Raw genomic sequence first — 19,823 nt, 5'->3', positions numbered from 1 at the left:
TCACAACTGGCTCTCTCTGAGGCTTCTATGTTTTTGGGGTAGTTTTTCCTGACTCTTGTTTGGGGTTAAGGGCAGAGGATGTCACACCTTGTAATTATAAAAATTGTAATTTGTGAATATGGGCTATATAAATAAAATTGGCAAACAGATGTTTCACTTATTTCATTAAAGCTACTTGTCACATGTCAATGTGAATGTTCTGTGAGTGTGGGATGTCCTATCAAAATTTTTTTTGAAAATGTATTGAACAAACCAATATCCATTTCTTCTAGCATTTTTGAACACCATGGCACTGGAGCTCACCACTTTTATTCAGGCTAAAACTGCCAACACTTTCAGAGACTGAATTACAGCACATGGCGACCATGGCAGAGAAAAGTGGCAGCAGCAGTGTGCATGAAAAACAAGAACAAATACAATAAACATGAAACCCATTGTTTCTAAGTGCAACACTTAGCAGGAGGAACATCAACTAAGAAAAAAAAAAGAAACTGGTCTATATTCAGTTCAGAATTGTTATAATCTTTGAGATGATTATCCAAAAATAGCACATTCTGAAATTCTTAACAATGTAGCCTATTAGTAAATACACACAAAATCAATTAAATGAAATTGAGATTTGATTTACATGAGTAGTACAGCTGAAGAGATTGAAGACAAAAGGTGTCCCTAGAGAGGGAAAATGGATTTGAGTTGTTAAATTAAAACACACTTATCTAGAGATGTTCTTGTCAAACAGAGAGAGCAACCTTCCGGATGCTCTCTCTGGGCTAGCTACAAGTTCACCTCAACAAGGTGGAATCTAATTATTTCTGATCAGTGCATTATAGTATTGTGAGTCAATTGTTGTGACCCCCGCTCGAAGTCGTGTATGAGATGAGACAATATACCTGAGTAAAGCTTTAAACGTAAACATCCATATTGACTCCGTAAAAAGTGCAAGTCAGAATGATTCAAGCGTTCTACTTCTGGCTCAGCTTGGTCATGTGAAATGAAAATCAGTGAACAATGGATGGAAATGGCAGTCTTCATTTAGGATGATAGAACCTGAGCAGGATGTCTGATGCTGGAGGTGGATATGAGCTCTGATTAACAACCAATTTAGTTTTCCATTTTTCTTGAGCATCTTAGTTATGTTTCTACACCAAGAGCATCTAAATAAAATTTCCCATGTCATGATTAAGAGCCTGATACTTATGTCAATAATATAATATTATATTTCAGTTTGTCCTTTTTTATACATTTGAAAACATTTTCAAAATTCTGTGTTCACATGGACAGCAATATCCTGACATTATTTTGATTGGGTACTCACACGCAAGCAGCATTTTCTGATTAACTTTCTCGCATAAGATCATACTCAGAATAAGCAATAAAAGAACATTTGAAATATTCCAACCATAGTCACATTTTGTTCACACATATACGTCTCGATAATATTATATTGGAGTTTTCACAGCATTTTGGGACATCAACATGTACAGTAGTTACCAACTGCTCAAGATCATACTCAGACTATTCTCTGTAACATGTAAACGGGAATATGAATGAAATATTCTTTTAGCGACTCATGTAAACATCCTACTTGAGATAATGTCTTGTTCTTATGTGTGTCTGAATGTGTATGAATGAATACTGATTGGTATGGCATGCTTGGACTGAGTGTGTGCTGACTTGGTCTGAGTATGGGCGTTGTTTCTTCCCTCAGGTCCCTGGCACACCTGTAGCTGAGCTCCACTTCTCACCTGCTGCAGTACAAGTACCCTGGTCTTCCTTCATTGCCAGATCATAGTGTCCGACTAATTGTTAGCATCCTCTGTGTTAGTTTCCCTGCCTGTCCTCCCTGTCTGAATCCTGCCTGGACATCGCCTGCCTGTTGGCTCGTGCTGTCTCTGTTTGAAGACCTGCTCGCTGTTCTCTGCCAGCCACCAGGCTTCACCCACAGCAACATCACTGTGCTCTTCTTCTCCAAGCGTCGCACCACGCCATACACAACGACCACACCAGAGACATTCTAGTTCTCCTTCACTGAAAAGGATTACAGTCACTCCCTGCTGTGCTGAGTTTAGTTCATCATTGTGGGAGTGATGCAATTCCACATTCAAATATTGATCTAGTCTATGTGAGAACAGTAGGTCAAGGGTGAAGCAGCAGTCTGTAGTGGATGTCTGGGTACTTACATTTACTTTTTCTAACTCTGCTGGTGTATGAATTCTGAGAAAGTTTGGTGCTAAAATTGGAAAAAGAGCCATGTTTTAATAAACTGCAACTCTTTTAAGGCAATGCATCTTATATGTATCTTATGACCCTAATCAAAAAAGTAAATTAAAATTAAAAGTAAATTGAACCTTCTAAATATTACTCTTATTTGGAAAAGAGGAATATGGTGATATACAGAAATAAGCTGTTGACACCTTAAATAAATCAAAAGCATTACCTCAAACTCTGACGTGGGTAGGAAAGCAAGCTTATTGTGGCTGTTGGTAAAAATCCCAGCTCTCCCCTGATCCTTCACCTACTGTGAATGTACAAATACACTTCTTTAATATGAACTGATTCCTTACCTGATAGTTAATAGTCATTGGATCTGGCAAAGTTCCCAAGCATGTCAGTTAAGGAATTTAGCAGCACACATTAAATTCTCAGGGAACTAAAAATAAAAATTAAGCACTAAATACAACATAAAATTTGAAAAAAAGAATATGGCAAACATGTTGGGCTTTCATCAAAATCTCTCACAGAGAATATAAAATTATTTCAGTTTCATAAAAAAATTTAAGTAATTGAAAACACAGGCACTGTGTCCTCTCAGTGGTCAGCATAATGTAGGGATTTGATGAATCACATATTTTGCTTGCATAAGAAGAAATTGTGTGTGTACATTTACCTATCTTGTTGAAACATTGATAAAGAAATCAGACAAACCAGCAAAGTTGTCTGTGAGCTATTTAATCTATTATTGACTTAACAATAAATCCCTTATTTGTGTACCTTAAAATTCGACCAATTTAGCCATCGGTTCAGATATAATTAGGTACTTAAGTTGGATTTGAAGGGAGCAATATTTGGACAATTTATTGGACAATGTATTTTTATATTAAGGGCATTAGAATTTAAAAATGAAAGCCATGTCTCAACATATCCCTTATAGGGTCTTAATGTTTAAATTACAATAAATATTCACAAATGGCTTTCATACACACAAAACAGACTCTTTTATTTAAAAGGTAAGGCCTGTTTAAAGGTATGAATGGTGCGATCGCCTTAGTTTGTCTGTTTGAAGGTTTTAAACTGGTAAATAACATGTGATATTTGTGTTAAGTATTGCAAATGGTCAACTGATCATAATCCACCTATTTACGAATGTATTTTCATTCAAATCATCCTATCTGATTGTATTGTGTTTCCATGGACTTCCTTTAGATATCTGGATTCAGCAGAGCTTATGATCTCCCTCTTTGTTTGAAGCGGTGTCATCATACCCACACTTGTGAGTCCTATAGCTTGTATTCTCCAGCGAGGATGCTGTGATAGACAGTGTCTGTTAGAGGAATGTAGTTCTTCTGCTGATAGTCCAACACATAGAGAGGGTCCGCGATAGTCGAGGGGTTGAAGCCACTTTGCACCAGCTGGAACTTCTGCAGCTTGAAGGTACTTGTCATTTCCATCATCTCCTAATGAACAGAAATAAACACACAACAATCAGCAGGTTTCACAGTTTAAGGAGGTTGAAATTTATTGTTTGAATTTTTTGGATCATTAGTTAAAAGCTAAAAGGGATCAAATGTACAATAGCCATTTAATTTGTTGTGTCATTTGAGTGTGCGTGCCTTTAGAACATGCTGGTAAGACTGGCTCCACTACTGTGAACACATCAACGACAATGAAGCTGAAGCAATTAGTTATTTAATGATAAGTCAACCAACAATGTTAACGTTTGAAAATATTTTTTGCGCCAAACACTTTCTGAATCTTCTCAGTTTGAAGGACTTTCTCTTTGTTGTGTTTTATGTCATAAAAGTATTTGGGTTTTGGACTTTTGATTAACATGTGAAAATGTCACATTGGGCAATACGAGCAAATAATAATATCTAACAAGTTAAATATTTAAATATTTAAATAATCAATGTAATTGTTTTGTTGATCTACCTCTTAGGAAAAAAAATAGGTAAATGGTAAAAACTTTTTTTTGAAAAAGGACAAAAATTTAATAAAAAAACAATAAAAAAAACTGTTGCTCGAAAGAAGTATAGGTAAATGAATAACTGGGTAGCGGCATCTCCATATACTGTAGTGGATAGTCTATTAAAGGAAAAATCTTTTACTTCTTCCAAAGATGATTTTGTTTTCTTTCTTCATTCTTAGTTGTTTTTGAAAGGATTATGAAATGGAATAAAAAAGTGACGGGGGGGGGGAGACAAAAGCTTACCATCTGTTAAAAAAGTTCTTCCAACCTAAATGAGATTTCTTCATCCAATTTACATTTTCTTTTCTTTATTTCATTAAACTTACACTTAAAAAATAAATCTCAAATTATCCTTCATGGTTTATTGATGACTAATGAGAAGAACAGTTGCAGCTCCAGACCCAGAGTTGCCAACTTTGGGGTCAGGAGTATCTTTACAGATGAGTGGAATTGTTTTGCCGATCCAGACTTTCCATGTGTCCACTCTGGTTTTCAAACAGAGCTTCTAACAAACGAATTGGAAACGTTTATTACACTGATAGTTTTGATGCTTTTGCTTTCTCACTCTATCAGTGCTGCCCAGAACAGTCAGTGTAGCTCAGAACTGCTCAGTCAGACTAAGCTCATCACACATCATCTACTTCTCTCCTCACTGCTTTGGTAGGAAAACAGCCTGCATCACATGATCATCATTGTTTGTTCATCCTCAGACAAAAAACAACAAAGAACCTTAATAAAATGTCTCTGAACTGTACGGATCATGTTTAGCCTTATAATGTAAAGATCAACATGTATTTCTACGGATGCTTTTGTTTTCTAGTTATGTGATCAGCATTTACCTTTCACTTTGTTGAACGTCACTTTTGTATGTTGCTATAACCAATACTACTGGCAGACATCGGCATTTCCTGTCATTTCTTATTTAGCCTCTGACAACGTTGTTCATATTGAATGACTGGTCCTAGCTGGATAAGAAAACCCAGGGTTATCTGAGACCGTTGATAACCAGCTTTGCAGTACGGGTTATCATGACAGTCAATGTTAGGTTAAGTGAAAAGATATTCTGTGTATGTTGAACATTTAATGCTAAAGGCTTTGTGAATGATCAAACACTTAGGAGTCCTAAGGTTAGGACTAAGTGAGCTGTATGAGGATTTGGGGGTGAACAAACCTATTAATAGTCATAATAAAAGAGCTATTATAGTCATAATAAATCAGAACAAAGTCAAGATGTAGCATTGCCCTGCTCTTTACCTGAATCCTAATGAACCTCGGATGAGCGTATGCTGGCAGATCTGTCACCACGTGCTCAAAAAGTTTCTTCCCATCAAACACGAGACCTGGTCTTATAATCACAGCAGCCATTCCCGCTCTGCCCTCAAGCCCTGTGGAAAACATTTAATGTAAGGTCAGCTCAGCGTTAATATTTACCAAGAAGAGAAACAGCGTGGTTTCCCTTCTTTACGTCATCCATCTTTGCAAAATAAAACACCTTCACAGCAAATATTAAAAATACCGCCGTTTCCTTCCTACAAGGAAACACATTCCAGTGGGCTTGAAAATAAAATGTAGGAAAAGTTGATTGGAATTAGAATCACATCATCATCACCCAATCGTTTAGTGATGAAAGGTTCTGTTCCTGAGCTCCAAGGCATTCATCAAATATAATTGCAATTTAAATTTCTCTTTCAATAAAACAGTTTGGCTGTCATGAATCATTCATATCTATCATGTCAATCTTATTATTTTGCCTTTATGTAACAACTTGGGCTTCTTCCAAATCTCATAAGTCCAGTCGTGTTTACACTTGCTGAATACCTTCAGCCTCAAATATGCAATATTTAAGTATAACTGTATATATATATATAGCAGACATATTGACACAAACATATTTCAAACGTACCTGGTATTTCGACTCCATACACATTGACTTCCTGCATAAAATCCACCAGCCCAAGAGCCTCTGTTAACTCTGTCGTTGCTACATTTTCACCCTTCCACCTGAAATCAGGGAGAGATGCTGATTTCAGTCAAAGTAATTAATAGTGCAAGTCTCGTAAGTGTTGCACAACATTCAAGACACAGCAGTTTACTTACTCTGTGTACTTTAATATAGTTACTGTATCGGCTTAACATGGAAGAAACCTGATTCAAATTCAACTTGAATAATGTTTTTACTTTTAAAAGTAAAAGCCCATGGAACCAAAAACACTGAATAAATCATGGATCCTGTTGATTCCATTCCCAAGGGGCTCAAAAGGGACAGATTTAAATAAAGAATGGTCAATATATTGTTCCTTTAATATTTGCAGGAAATTTAATGAACTTCATTCCTGACTAAAGGCTAAATCTTGTACCATCACAGGTTAAATGTCACGGCACAACAGAAGACAAACGTCCATACAAAGACAGACATGTCTGTAATAATGGCATGGCACTGCAGGAGATCTCAGACAGCAGAGATTACAGCTAAAAAGTTGTCTTTAAGAGGAGAGCGCTGGGAAATATTAGACCTCAAACAGTACCTGAAGGTGTCTCCTACTCTGTCCTTAAAACAGATGAAGCCCTCCTGGTCTTCAGCCATGAGGTCACCAGTGTTAAAGTAGGCATCTCCCTTCACAAATACATTTCGCATCAGCTTTTTCTCCGTCAGCTGCTTGCTTCCAGCATAGCCAAAGAAGGGGCTGGTGGCGCTCACCTTGGACAGTAAAAGCCCTGTCTCACCTGAGAGAAAAAATAGGTCAGAATTATTTCATCAGTAAAATGTTTTTTTTTCCCCCAGTTGATCAACTTTGAAAACACAATCTAATTGAAATTATATTTGTGGAGATGTTTAGCAGTTGGACTCTCACCCCTTCCCACTCGCTGACAGAAACCATACTGATCCTTCACTGGCTCGTCTTTCTCCATGTCATACTTCACTAGATCGTACTTGAACAAGAGCTACAAAAGTAAAGAGAACGTGTTAATCATGGAGCAATGGCATAGACATCGTAACTGTAACAATCAGTCACATTCCAACTTAAGGTTAAATCACGTTTATGGGGAAATAAATAACAAATTCAAAATCCACATGATCTGGCAGTGATTTGGACCCACAGTTTGACCCAGTATGTGGCCGCTACTGTAGTTTGTTTGAGGATGTAGAAGGAGACATGTTCAACTCGGTCCACAGACTGAAGGCAAACTGCCAAGCCCCCACTGCCTGCTACAGAGCACCGGTCAGCTGTTTGTTCAAATTGTATTAACTTTGAACGGGCAATTTACAATTTACAATTGACATGACAAGTTTGAAGTTGATTAGCTAAACCATTCGGGGGATATGCGTTCCAAATTCAGACAGATAAACGTTTGAGGAATTAGTAGGTAGATAAATATTTATACATGACTGCAAACAGCAATAGTAGCCTGCTTTAAAAGTTCGAACAGCATGCAAAAAAATCATTTTGTCTAAACTACTAATTTCAAAGACAAACATAACATTTTACACTTGTTAGATTTTAGTCCTTCAAAATCATGGGGATGAATAACCTCAGTACTGCGGTCAGTGATATCCAAGGTTGTCACATCTATTAGCACCACATATTTAAAGCATCTAAGAAGGAAGAGATTTAGGATGCAACCTACCATATATGGACAAGATATCAAGTTAATACCTATTAGTTTTTCTAAACAAAATTCTTACCGAGCTGAACTTCTTCTAAAGACGCATAACACATTAATAAGATGATGCATTTTTTAAGATTGGGAGCTATTTTTAACAAAATTGAATTGAGTAGAGGAGGTAAAAGGAAACAAATCTGTCCACTCATTTTTAAATTATGTTTTCCTCTGAGTTTTTCTATTTTGGGGGTTTGAATCCATACCTAGCTTAGAGCTAGAATTACAGCACTGTGGTTTTATGCCTCCCCCAACCAGTGCAGTTTCTGTCTTCATATTGCTACATCATCTTTTTTTCCAGATTCATTTAAGGTCACTGTGGCCTTTACCTTTGACCACTGAAAACTGATCATTCACTCATGAGAGCAGCCAAATCTTCAGGAGGACCTGGTGCAGGGCATAATCCATCAAATATCTAATTGCGGATTAACCATCCAATAACGTTTTAGCTGACAGAACATTCTATAAGTAAAGGTGAATGTGTCTAGTGCAATATTTTCCATAATTTTATCAAAGAACACTTCAATATTGGACTAACTTTTCTCAAAAAGGACAACACTAAGATGGCCGCTGCGAACAAGAACATCAACACTAGTGATTCAAATTCTGGTGTCACAGTAAATGATAAGGATCGTACCTGGAGTAAGGTTGTGGGGCAGAGTAAGTCCAAAGTGACTGTTCTACCAATCCTTGTCATGGAGAGAGAAATCCTAACAAAGGAAATGGCTATATCCAATCCTATCAGAGAGGAGGAGTTCTACCACAGTCTCATCCAGCAAGTTCATCCAAACCATTTGAGGTCAGTACAAAAGTTTCTGATTAAAGCTGGATGCAAGTTAGCTGGAGGAGTGATGAGACGTATGATAAGGTATAAAGGACAACTTACTAATTGCACTAATGGAGATCGCTTTGTTTATGTTGAAGAGGCTCCAACTAGTCCCATACCACGCTCCATAAAGCTTGGCCCACACTGGGTTAGAGTGTTTTATGATGGACAGAGCCCTGATGGAGTACAGACTCGACTCAAAGTAAGGCACACCAGTGAGTCAGGATGAAATGGAGTATGGTCCAGCAACACAAGAAAATATTAGATGCATTGTGGAAACATATAATTTCCATGAACGGGACAAAAAACATCATCTAATAATGGATTGGTACAACATTCTCAACCTGATGTAAGTGACAATGAAGCTGAAGTCAACGATGATCATTCTTATACTCTGGAAAAAGAAAAAAAAAGAAGATGAGAAGGAAGAGGAGAAGCCTGGGGCGGGTGCATCTTAACATATGCAGTTTCATTATTAATGTTGTAAAAAACAGGGTGAAACATCATTGATTGAAAAGTGACACGCGATTGGTCAATCACACTTAACGGTGACCTATGATACAGCTCCTTTACTCCACTATCACTACTGTGGCTAGACTCTGGCAGTACAAGATGGCAGTGGGCCTATCTGAGAGATTTTGGCTTGATTTTTGTACAATTGGAGGAGGTGGAAATCTGCCCTCTATCTTTATTTACAGCCTACTACACTACACTACACTACACTATACATGCTATACTATTTTATTCAGACAGAAATGTTTTACTTTTTACCCCCCTATATTTACTTGAGCTCCCCTAACATGATGTACTCTTCAATAGTATGTGAAGTAGTTCATTCTAGCTATACCTTGACCATCTATATCAGTAAAGTGATGCCTCCTCTTTAATGAATCAGCAGTTACAACCAAATAACATAACACTCACACTTCTTTCTAATTCAAAGGTATTTTAAGAACAGGTTGCCGACAATTTCAGTGCACGACTTTTACGTTTTGCCACGTTTTTGTTTTATCAGGACCTGGTGGACTACAGTACTACTTGTACTCACTGCAGCTGCCAATGTAATGTCTCTATCTTATTTGATGTACTCTGACAATCTCCTTGAGATCTGTCTCTCTCTGGTTTGTAGCAACTGTTAGTGTAATTGTTGGCAAACAAGTGTGAATGAAGCTTGAGGGTTATGGATCAACAAGGAGAGGGACATTTGTTTAGTCAGATACAGCACTTTTATCCAGCGCAAAAGTCTCTTTGCACAGTAAACACCAGGTCAAAATTGCAACATGATTAACTGTAGTGTTGCAACCATGAGATGCCCACACAGCTGTGGTTATTTTTAGGTATATATATCCCTATAGGTATATCCCTCCTCCCTCTTTTAAGTTGTGTACACGCATATACACATAAGAACACCTCTGATTTTTCATATCAGAAAATATAATCTGTTATTTTTACAAATTGGTTTCCTAATAATCATTAAAAAGGCATAAAGGCTAACACATATTCTATAAATGAAGGCTTTCCTCAAAGGAACACTGCCACAACTTAATCTAAGAATACCCAGAGCTTTTAATCCTGTTAACACAGGATATGTGTCCTGAAATTAAATGTTTGATAACTTCACTTTTATAAGGCACTGGGACAGATCTAATAATAGCCCAGATGAGGTCAGAGATTAAAGCTAAATACACGAAGCCCCTCTTTCAGATTAACAGCTATACTCAGTTCTTCATTAGTGAGGCTAATACCTATGACAGCTCCAGGAAAGCTACTTTAGTGGTCATCTTTCTCAACAGACTGGCAGCTTTGTCTCCACAACAAAAAAATCATTTTGTCATTCTCCACCAAACATCTTTGGTTTCAGCACATAACAATAACACACATCTTACTATTGTAGAAAAATGTAAAATTGAACAGCCTATCATGCAGAGTTAAGTAAGAAAACTTTGTGTTTATCCCACCTGGTTTATCTGCATTAAATACGTTATAGTCAATGTCCATGAAATTTAACGGGGTTTAATTTATTACTGTTCATGTGTATGGTTTATATATACGGTTAAATTATTAACTGAACTGCTGTTACTTTTTCATACATTGCATGTTGTCTACTTCAGAGGTTGGTTAATCAATTGACACAATCTTCAGACCCAAGTTCACAACCTTTGAAAATAAAAGCTCTGTAATTAGGCTCGATACAAAGCATTGCAGAAACAACATGAACGTTGTGCTTTTAGTTTGGAGAGATTTTCAAATTCATCAAACAGGAAGTGATTCTATTAACGTTGTTGTCCTGACTGGGATCAGCTTTGTAACAACTGTTACAAAGAAGTGCCTATATCTTCTAAATATTTGAACCTGTTAAACACAGCACTAGGTAGTCCAAGCCAGTTTTCCAGAATAGCATCTACTGCTCAACAAACGCAGAATTGATTTCCAAACACCAAATATGCAATATTTGACACACAAAGGAATTCTGTTTTGTCTCTGTGCTGTGGTGCATTGTAAACCTAGACTGAAAATCATTAAAGAAATTGGATTGTACCAAGAAACTACAAAGTGTTGCGTCAGTGACAACAGTGACTAGGGAGCATTGATTATTATTAAGGAACACTGCCACAACTTAATCTAAGAATACCCAGATCTTTTAATCCTGTTAACACAGGATATGTGTCCTGAAATTAAATGTTTGATAACTTCACTTTTATAAGGCACTGGGACAGATCTAATAATAGCCCAGATGAGGTCAGAGATTAAAGCTGACACATGACACCCATTAATAATAATGAATAATCATCACAATCTGTAATAAAACATAAAGACATAATAACATAACCTTGGAACGCAATATTGCAGGATGAATCAAATGAGTCACTATCAACACCCCCCCTCCTGCTGATGGAGGACAGGAGGGAACAACATGGATAATACATGGCCCAGGAGATCTCATCTGAGCTGTTTAGCCCAACCCCCACCATTCACCAAAGTATACCCAGCTTAACATGTGCACTGGAGAGATTCATGTCTTGCACATTGCTTCTACCACAGTTAAAGATATGGGAGGTTGGGAAGTGAACATGGGAAGCACTTGAACAGACAAGTGTGGTTTAAACCTTGACTGACTAGTATTAAAGAAGTTGGATTGTAACAACAAAGTGTTAAGTGTTGTGTCAGTCTGTCAAAAACACTGAATAAGGTACATGCATTATTGTCAGAGAAGGGATCGCCCTCTATAGAAGTCAGGTGGACCTGCTTCAACAAGGGCGGCTGCACTGTTTTTTCACTTTCAGTTAAATATATAGAATTATGGTCTTTCTTGAATCATTACAGCAACCTGATATTTAAACAAAACCAAGTTTTGTATTTAAAGGATTTGATCACACTACACATATATGTGCATTTGCGTATTATTCATGTCTACTGTGCGTTGTGCATATATAGTAGACTGTAACTCAATAGTACACCTATAGGTTTACTATCTAATCATTACAGATAATACTTAAAATTGTTCCATTTAAATCCTACTATATACTTACTGTTTGAAAGAAATTGTGTACATACCTCTGTCCAAAATCCCATCTCTCATAGTTGTTACACATTAGTCTTTTTGTAATCATTATAGTGTTAACTATATATCTTGTGTTTGTCTCTTTTCTTTTGCTCTACTTTGTGGAAACACAAGATGAGTTGTCTGTACAGTGCTATTCAAATAGAGTTGAGTTGACTGAGTCCACAAAACACGTTGGGAGTTTTAGGGGTAAACAGTGTCTGCTGATATTTTCCGACGAGGTGCATTCGGGGGCCGTCAGAAATGCTGACGTCAACTAGTTTAGCCACTTCTGGTGGACTTTTAGGCCTGTGTGGTTTCATCCAAGTATCTGCAAGTCCCGACATTAACATTCGACTCGAAACGAGGTCATTTCCAGAGCTCCCAGAATTCAGGCTTACTTGTCGTCCCTAAAGTCTCTAAAAGTAGAGTAGGAGCCAGAGCTTTCAGCTATCAAGCTCCTCTCCTGTGGAATCATCTCCCACTTTCAGTTCGGGAGGCAGACACCATCTGTACGTTTTAAGAGTAGGCTTAAAACCTTCCTTTACGATAAAGCTTATAGTTAGAACCGGTCCAGGCTTGTCTTAGACCTGCTCTTAGTTATGCTGCTATAGGTCTAGAAGGTCGGGGGACACATGACACACAGAGCTTCTCCTTCCAGCTTCTCCTTCCTCTTCTCAATCCTTATCACATCAAAGAAATTAATATCTCATCAATACAAGTTACTGACTTGACTTCTTCCCCGGAGTCCCTTTGCCTTATCGTCCGCAGATCCAGGGCCACATCGTGGATTATGATCTGTGGATCGCGTATCAGAGATCGTAATGGCGGATCCTGTATCATGTTGGCATCTGATAGTGGTGGTGGACCACGATCGAGGTGGCAGCTGATGGTGGATCCTAATGGCGGCAGTGGACAATGACTGTGGACTATAATGGCATCCGATCTTGATGGTGGATCATGATCTTGCTGGCTGCTGACCATGGACTATGATTGTAGCAAGACTGCTTGATATATAGTATTTCTCCTCGGATCCTCGACCATTACTGACAATAATCCATCAATTCATTGACCTTCAGTTATGCTTCAAAATGTTTATTCTTATCAATGCTGCTAAAACCCTTATCTTGGTGATGTTCTCCTTTACACTTGACATCTACTGCACTTCTGTCCGTCCTGGGAGAGGGATCCCTCACATGTGGCTCTCTCTGAGGTTTCTACCTTCTTTTTACCCTGTTAAAAGGGTTTTTAGTAGTTTTTCCTTCCTCTTGTTGAGGGTTAAGGGCAGAGGATGTCACACCTTGTTAAAGCCCTATGAGACAAACTGTGATTTGTGAATATGGGCTATACAAATAAAATTTGATTGATTGATTGGATTACACCAAAGGAGCAGTATGGAGGCATAACATGTGAATCTGTTGTTTGTTTACGTCTGAAGATAGGTCCCTAATATCTTCAGTTGTATTGGATTCGGCTGCTACCTGGCAGAACTGTTTTGAGGACTCAAACACTTCATCCACCCCTCCATCGGCATAGGGGTGAGTAGATAATGCATGAATTATCATTTTTGGGTGAACTATTCTTTTAATTTAATAATAGTGACTTGTCAAAAACAGAGCTGATATTTAAACAAAACTAAGTTTAGTGTATTATAAGGATTGAGTGGCTCAGTATGTGGCTGACGCACCTCTGGAGTCAAGTAGCTGTGTGCCTTGACTACAATTTGTTCATCGTGATACTGCTAAGAACAGGAATGGAAGACATTTTAGCTGCTCCTCTATGTTGGAAGGGGGTGTCAGAAGAGGTATTGGTATGTAGCCTATGGACTCCCACTCTTCTGAAATGAACCCTGTCAATTCTGTAACACTGTTGTTTCCCAGAACAGGCTGAACAGAACAGTCGATGAAGCTCTGTTTTTAACAGTGTGTTCCTGGTGGGGCTGGCAGAGCAAACAGCCTTCACTAGCTCACAGTGGTAGTGTGCTCTCCTCAGTCAGCCTAGGTGTTATGGCAGCTGGAGATATTCAGCGTCCCGCTATAACCCCACATAACTTATGCCGGCCAATAAGACATTACTGAAATGCTTTTAGAGGAAAAACACAGCCAGTGCCTTGTAGACACAGCACCCCTTCACAATTTGGGGCGGCTGTGGCTGAGGGGTAGAGCGGTTGTTCGATCCCCAGTCCTCCGCATCTGCATGCCGAAGTGTCCTTTGGCAAGATGCAGAACCCCAAATTGCCCCTCAAAGAACAAAAAAGTGCTGCTAATAGGTGCACTGTGTGAGTGGGTGAATGGCAAACTGTACTGTAAAGCGCTTGGAGTGGTCATCAAGACTAGAAAAGTGCTATATAAATACAAACCATTTAAAATGTCCCTTTCCTAACGCAGACACTAACTCACACACTAGGTGAGAAATGTATGTTTAGACCTTAAGTGAACTTCTTAAAAGGACATTTTTTCTTATGCATGCTCATGGGGGGGAACTGTCAGGGCTCTGCAAATCAAGCCGTTTTTAGAAACATACTTTGGAAAATGTCTGGAAAATTGGATCCAGACTTTCTTGGACTTTGCCGTTCACATATGAAAAACGCAGCAGAAGATTCTCCAAGTCGAACGCCTTGCAAACAACAGGAAGATGTCATGAACATCCACGCAGGGGTAGTGTCTTGGTAAACCATGGAGGAGGCTGGACGTAACGTATACATTCTGCTGCATAAATCATGTGTTTTTGTTTACAGCAACACTGGTGTAGGCCCTTATCACCAAAAGCTCTTCTAAAACCACTTTCAAGGATATACTTTACATTAGAGCTGAACCTATTGATTATTTTTCTACTGATTAATCTATATTTTGTATTATTATATAATAATGAATTTATCAAAAAACTTGTCATTTATATGTATTTAATAATCTTCTCTTAAATAAAAACAAATCTGACAACAAAGTATGCACTGTAAGGCATTATTCCACAACAAAAAATAGCCCAGTCTGAACTGCTAGTCAGCCTTTTACAGTCCCATACAAAATCTCTCCAAAATTAAATTGGTGCAAGAGCTTGTTCCATTAAAGTAAAATGAATATATAAATCTACATTAAGCTGTCCAACAACAAAAGAAATGAAAACCAAAGTAAAATTCAAGTTACTTTCTGGAGGAATATCAAAACACTGTGTAAATTCAAGTTTAGCAGTCTATCAAAAGAATTATCTTAAAGTATCCTAGCAGTTGTATCAATGTCTGTATGACGTCAAAAACTGACTAACTAAGAAATAAAATAAAGCAAGTATAATTCAATAGTATTTTAACAATGTTTATTATTAATTTTAACATAGAACTGAAGTGTACTCTAATAATAAAATATTCTTTTCTCATTTCAAGTACAAAATAAAGAGCTTTTGAAATAGTCATCTTAAAATAAAATGCCTAATTTTTGAAAAAATAAATAAAAAGATGTAGTTTGAGTTTCCCCATTTCTTCTTTTGCTTAATATATAACTACTAAAAATAAGCCTACCGTAAATGCGAGAGAAGCTGCGCATGTTAAAATAGAAATGCTCTGTCAAAATCTGATAACAGCGTGTAGGTCTGTATAGAACGGCTTCTGGGTCCGCTCCGGACCGCGGCCAAGGTATTATTGATCTATGCTAGATTATCATAGGCGATTTTTTTCGGTTCAGCTTGCTCTTCAGGTGAATCCATGCTTTGACTGTGGAGCCACCTTCCATACGACGTCGCCCCAGCCCTACCTTACATTAAGAGTATTTGTAATCATTTGAGTGGTAAGGCTCTACATATGGTAATGTCAGTCTCTGGTGAGTCAGTCTACTACTTTGGTCTACACTGATAAAAACTGATCAACATTTGTCATTCACAGTCAGCTACAGCTGAATTACACAATGCTAACCTTTCCTTTGGTATCACCAACAGACTGACAGTGTTGGCTTTTATTGAAATTTCACGACTTTCATTGCCATGGAATTTAGTACAAATATCCCCAAAACCCTGTGAAGGAACCCTAAGGACTTTGGTGAGCCCCTTACTTTGATGTAGTGACACCAGCAGGTACAATTTTTACTAAAAATGTGGAAGATTGCAGTTTCTACTATATTTTTGAAACATTTTGAAAAAATATTCACGGCGCCATGATTCTTGCTAAAATAGATGATCTAGGCGAGTGATTTTTTTCTAGCACCATAATCAGGTCAGAACTTTATTCAAGATTCAATGCTTTATTTGTATGTTATTTAAAATGTAGGACTAAATAACAGCAAACAATAATGACATTTCCATTATCCTTGCTGTTTAATACTAATTAGCATAGTAACACACTGAACTGATCTGTCCCTTCATACCTCACCCGTCCAACTAAATATTTGTACCAAAGAAATTTTCTCAAGGATTTTTCCGGCAGAGGCATAAGAATTCCCAAAACACAATAACCTCAGTCTTAATTTCATTTAGTTTGAGGAAGTTTAGGTTCATCCGTGATTTTACTACATTTAGCCAGTCAAACAGGGGCTGCAGTGAACTCTTAGTTTTAAGGTTCAGGGGCAAGTATATTTGATTATCATCTGCAAAGCAGTGGAAAGAGACATCGTATTTTTCAAAACTTAATGCTAGGGGCACAGCATATATAAGGAGAATAGGATGGGGCCTACAACGGATCCTTGAGGGACACCACATGTAAGTGGGGCCGTCCTAGAGGAGTTATCACCCAGGTAGACTCCTATCTGTTAAGTATGACTGAAACCATCTGCTGAGTGCTGCACCTTTAATCCCTACAGAGTTCTCCAAACGTGAAAACAGGATTGTGTGATCGACGGTGTGGAAAGCAGCCGTCAGGTCTAAGAGCACCAGGACAGCAGAGTCTCTCGAATCAACAGTTTAAATCAGATCGTTACAAAATCTTAACATAGCTGTTTTGGTGCTATGACGCGATGTAAAACCAGACTGGAACTTTTTATATGCATTATTGTCAATTAGAAATTTTTGCAGCTGGATGAGAACTACCTTCTCTAGGACTTTGGACAAGAAAGGCACTTTAGAAATGGACCTGAAGTTAGAGAGAACTGAGGGATCAATATTTTCTTTCTTTAGCAAGGGCTGCACAACAGCATGTTTAAAGGCAGCTGGGACACTACCAGAGGGAAGACAGGTGTTTATCAGTGACAGAATACATGGGCTAACAGTGTCAAAGACTTCCTTAGGAAGATGAGAGGGGATGCTATCTGAGGGGCAATTTGTGGGCCGCAGATGGATGACAACCTCGGGTAGGGGGGGGTATCAGTGTGTTCCAACACTGTCTTTGTATATATAGAGGGATTGTAGGAATTGTTAGCATGAACTTTCAAGGCTTCATTTACTTTCACTGCTACTGAAAAGATTTGAGATATCTAATTACTTCACACCTGAAAAAACCCTGTGTTCTATGACGTTTGCAATGTTGCCCATCACTCACCCTGTAGAGGAAGTTGGACCGGCCCACAGTTCCAATCTTGCCGATATGGTTCATGAAACACAGGTTTCCCTCAGTGGAGCCATACACCTCGCACATTTTAACGTTTCCAAAGCGACTCTGGAACTCCCGCCAGACGTCCTGCCGCAAGCCGTTCCCAACTCCCATCCGCACCTTGTGAACTTTATCTACCTCTGTCTGATGAAGTGAGAAAGACGTAGAGACATTAGCAAAACAGATCTGACAAGGGAAAAGTGAGAATTTCTCAATAATGAGTAAATGCTAGAAATTATGATTGTGTTTATTCGTGTTCTTAAGCAGACACACTGGAATATACGAGAAAAAGAGCTTTCAATCAAGCTTTATATAACCTTTAAACAAAAAAAAAAACTACTTGGTCAAATTGGTGTGAAGCAAATGGGTGCAAGAGGGAATCTGTCGCAACAAAAGCAGTCTTTCACCACACATACACACACACACACACATTGGACCAAAGCCTGAATTATATAAGATGCTCGAAAGAGTCAAGTCAGGGCAAATCAGGGCTAAAGTATGTCAACTAATCAACTGTAACGCTGCTGCTGAAAGGTAAGAAAATAAAATAACTGCCTCTGTCTTTGACTTAGGTGTTAAAAGTGATGTTTACAATGTGCATCTTTTTTTAAATTTGTTTTACAAATCCACATAGATAAGTATGGATTTTAACAGGCCATCAACATGGGCGGGATTTCTCCAGACTCTGCCGATGGTCAGTATGGTAAGATGGTCAGATCATTGTGTTTGAGTGTGTATGTGAGATAGAGAGGAAGGGAGAGACAACATATTAAGAAACTTAGGCTAGCTGTGTAGAAATTAATGGTAAACACTGTAGTGCGCACACAGGCTAAGCATTGCCCTAACACTGCTTTTAATTATGTATTATTTTCTATTCCTCCGTGGGAGGCTGTGGCTCAGGAGGTAGATAGGGTTGTCAACTAACCAAGTTCGTTGGTTCAATCCCCGGCTCCTCCATTCAGCATATTGACGTTACCTTGGGTAAGATACTGAACCCCCAAAGAGCCCCTGACAGCTAACAGAGTATGAATTGTGTGTGATAGAAAGATTGTGCATATAGAATGTGTGCGTGAACAGGTAATTTCACTTTGAGTGGTCGATAAGACTGGAAAAGGGCTAAATACAGTCCATTTATCATTTATGTACCTTATTAATAAGACTATGAATGTGTTTTCATATCAATAAATATATTTTTAAGCAGTTAGTTTAAAAGAGGGCGTTTAGTTATTACTGTCTTAGATTTTTGTGGAATTTGAGTCAGTTAAATATTTGCTTATGTAAAAAAAATATATTTGAATGATGTTACATATTAATTAACAAACTTAAACCTGAAAGACCACAAACCAACAGAAACACAATCAGCATGGGGCCTGTGGAGCTCCTCAGGGTCTGGGGCCTCGGCTGGTAATCTAGTCCAGCCGAGGGTCCAGCTACTCTGAGATACTCAAAAGAAGAAGAACTGGTATCTCTTTGCCTACAGCGCCAGACAAACTGGAAGCTCAGAGGATTCACTGCCTTCTTTGTTAGGGGGAACTATAGAATACAGCTGACAATGACAGCTGACATTTAGTGGAAGACATGATGGCCATATGCAGCTGCTTTTGCTATCCACAATATGCAGTACATTTCGTGTGAATCTCATGTGCCTGTAGATGCAGCTCTCTGAGTCATGAACGTTTTATCTCCCCTTTCCATATTATAAATAATAAAGTTGTATTATAATTTTAAGAATGACTTTACTGCTTCTATGATACTCTCTGGAGCCTAATTATTCTACTAATTATTTGACATAGCCTACTTCAGAATTATTCCTTGGTATTAGTGACCCCCTCCTCATATATAGCTTAAAAAACTGATTTTTTTTTTATTGTTAATGTGTTGGATGTGGTGTGTAGATTACAGTTTGAAAACTTTAACGTTCATCCTACCTGACTTCATGAATATAAAGACGGTGTGCTTTAACAGCAAGGTCTGTTAAGCAAGCAACACAATGTTCAGACCAAAGTCCACAACTTTTCAGATTAAAAACTAAAATTTTGCAGCATTAAAAATAAGGATAGAATTGCTATAGAGGAGATGATTCTATAAATGTTGCCACCATGAC

At 38.1% G+C, this 19,823-nt stretch overlaps 1 protein-coding gene across 1 annotated transcript in view; it reads right to left on the bottom strand.

The window, feature by feature from the left end:
* Positions 1-269: 269 nt before the first annotated feature.
* The window catches only part of slc27a6 (solute carrier family 27 member 6), a 30,797-nt gene continuing 11,243 nt past the window's right edge, over positions 270-19,823 (bottom strand). Inside the window, exons 5-10 of the mRNA XM_035184178.2 lie at positions 17,669-17,863; positions 7,039-7,129; positions 6,712-6,910; positions 6,090-6,187; positions 5,441-5,571; positions 270-3,674 (exon numbers count right to left, since the gene is read on the bottom strand). Coding sequence (XP_035040069.1) covers positions 3,498-3,674; positions 5,441-5,571; positions 6,090-6,187; positions 6,712-6,910; positions 7,039-7,129; positions 17,669-17,863 — 891 coding nt within the window. The 3' untranslated portion in view covers positions 270-3,497. The remainder of the gene's footprint in view (positions 3,675-5,440; positions 5,572-6,089; positions 6,188-6,711; positions 6,911-7,038; positions 7,130-17,668; positions 17,864-19,823) is intronic.

The sequence above is a fragment of the Hippoglossus stenolepis genome, chromosome 18 (genome assembly GCF_022539355.2).
Source record: "Hippoglossus stenolepis isolate QCI-W04-F060 chromosome 18, HSTE1.2, whole genome shotgun sequence".
Taxonomy (NCBI): Eukaryota; Metazoa; Chordata; class Actinopteri; order Pleuronectiformes; family Pleuronectidae; genus Hippoglossus; species Hippoglossus stenolepis.
The sequence above is the reverse complement of the archived record's forward strand: the minus strand, read 5'-3'. Positions and strand labels throughout refer to the sequence as shown.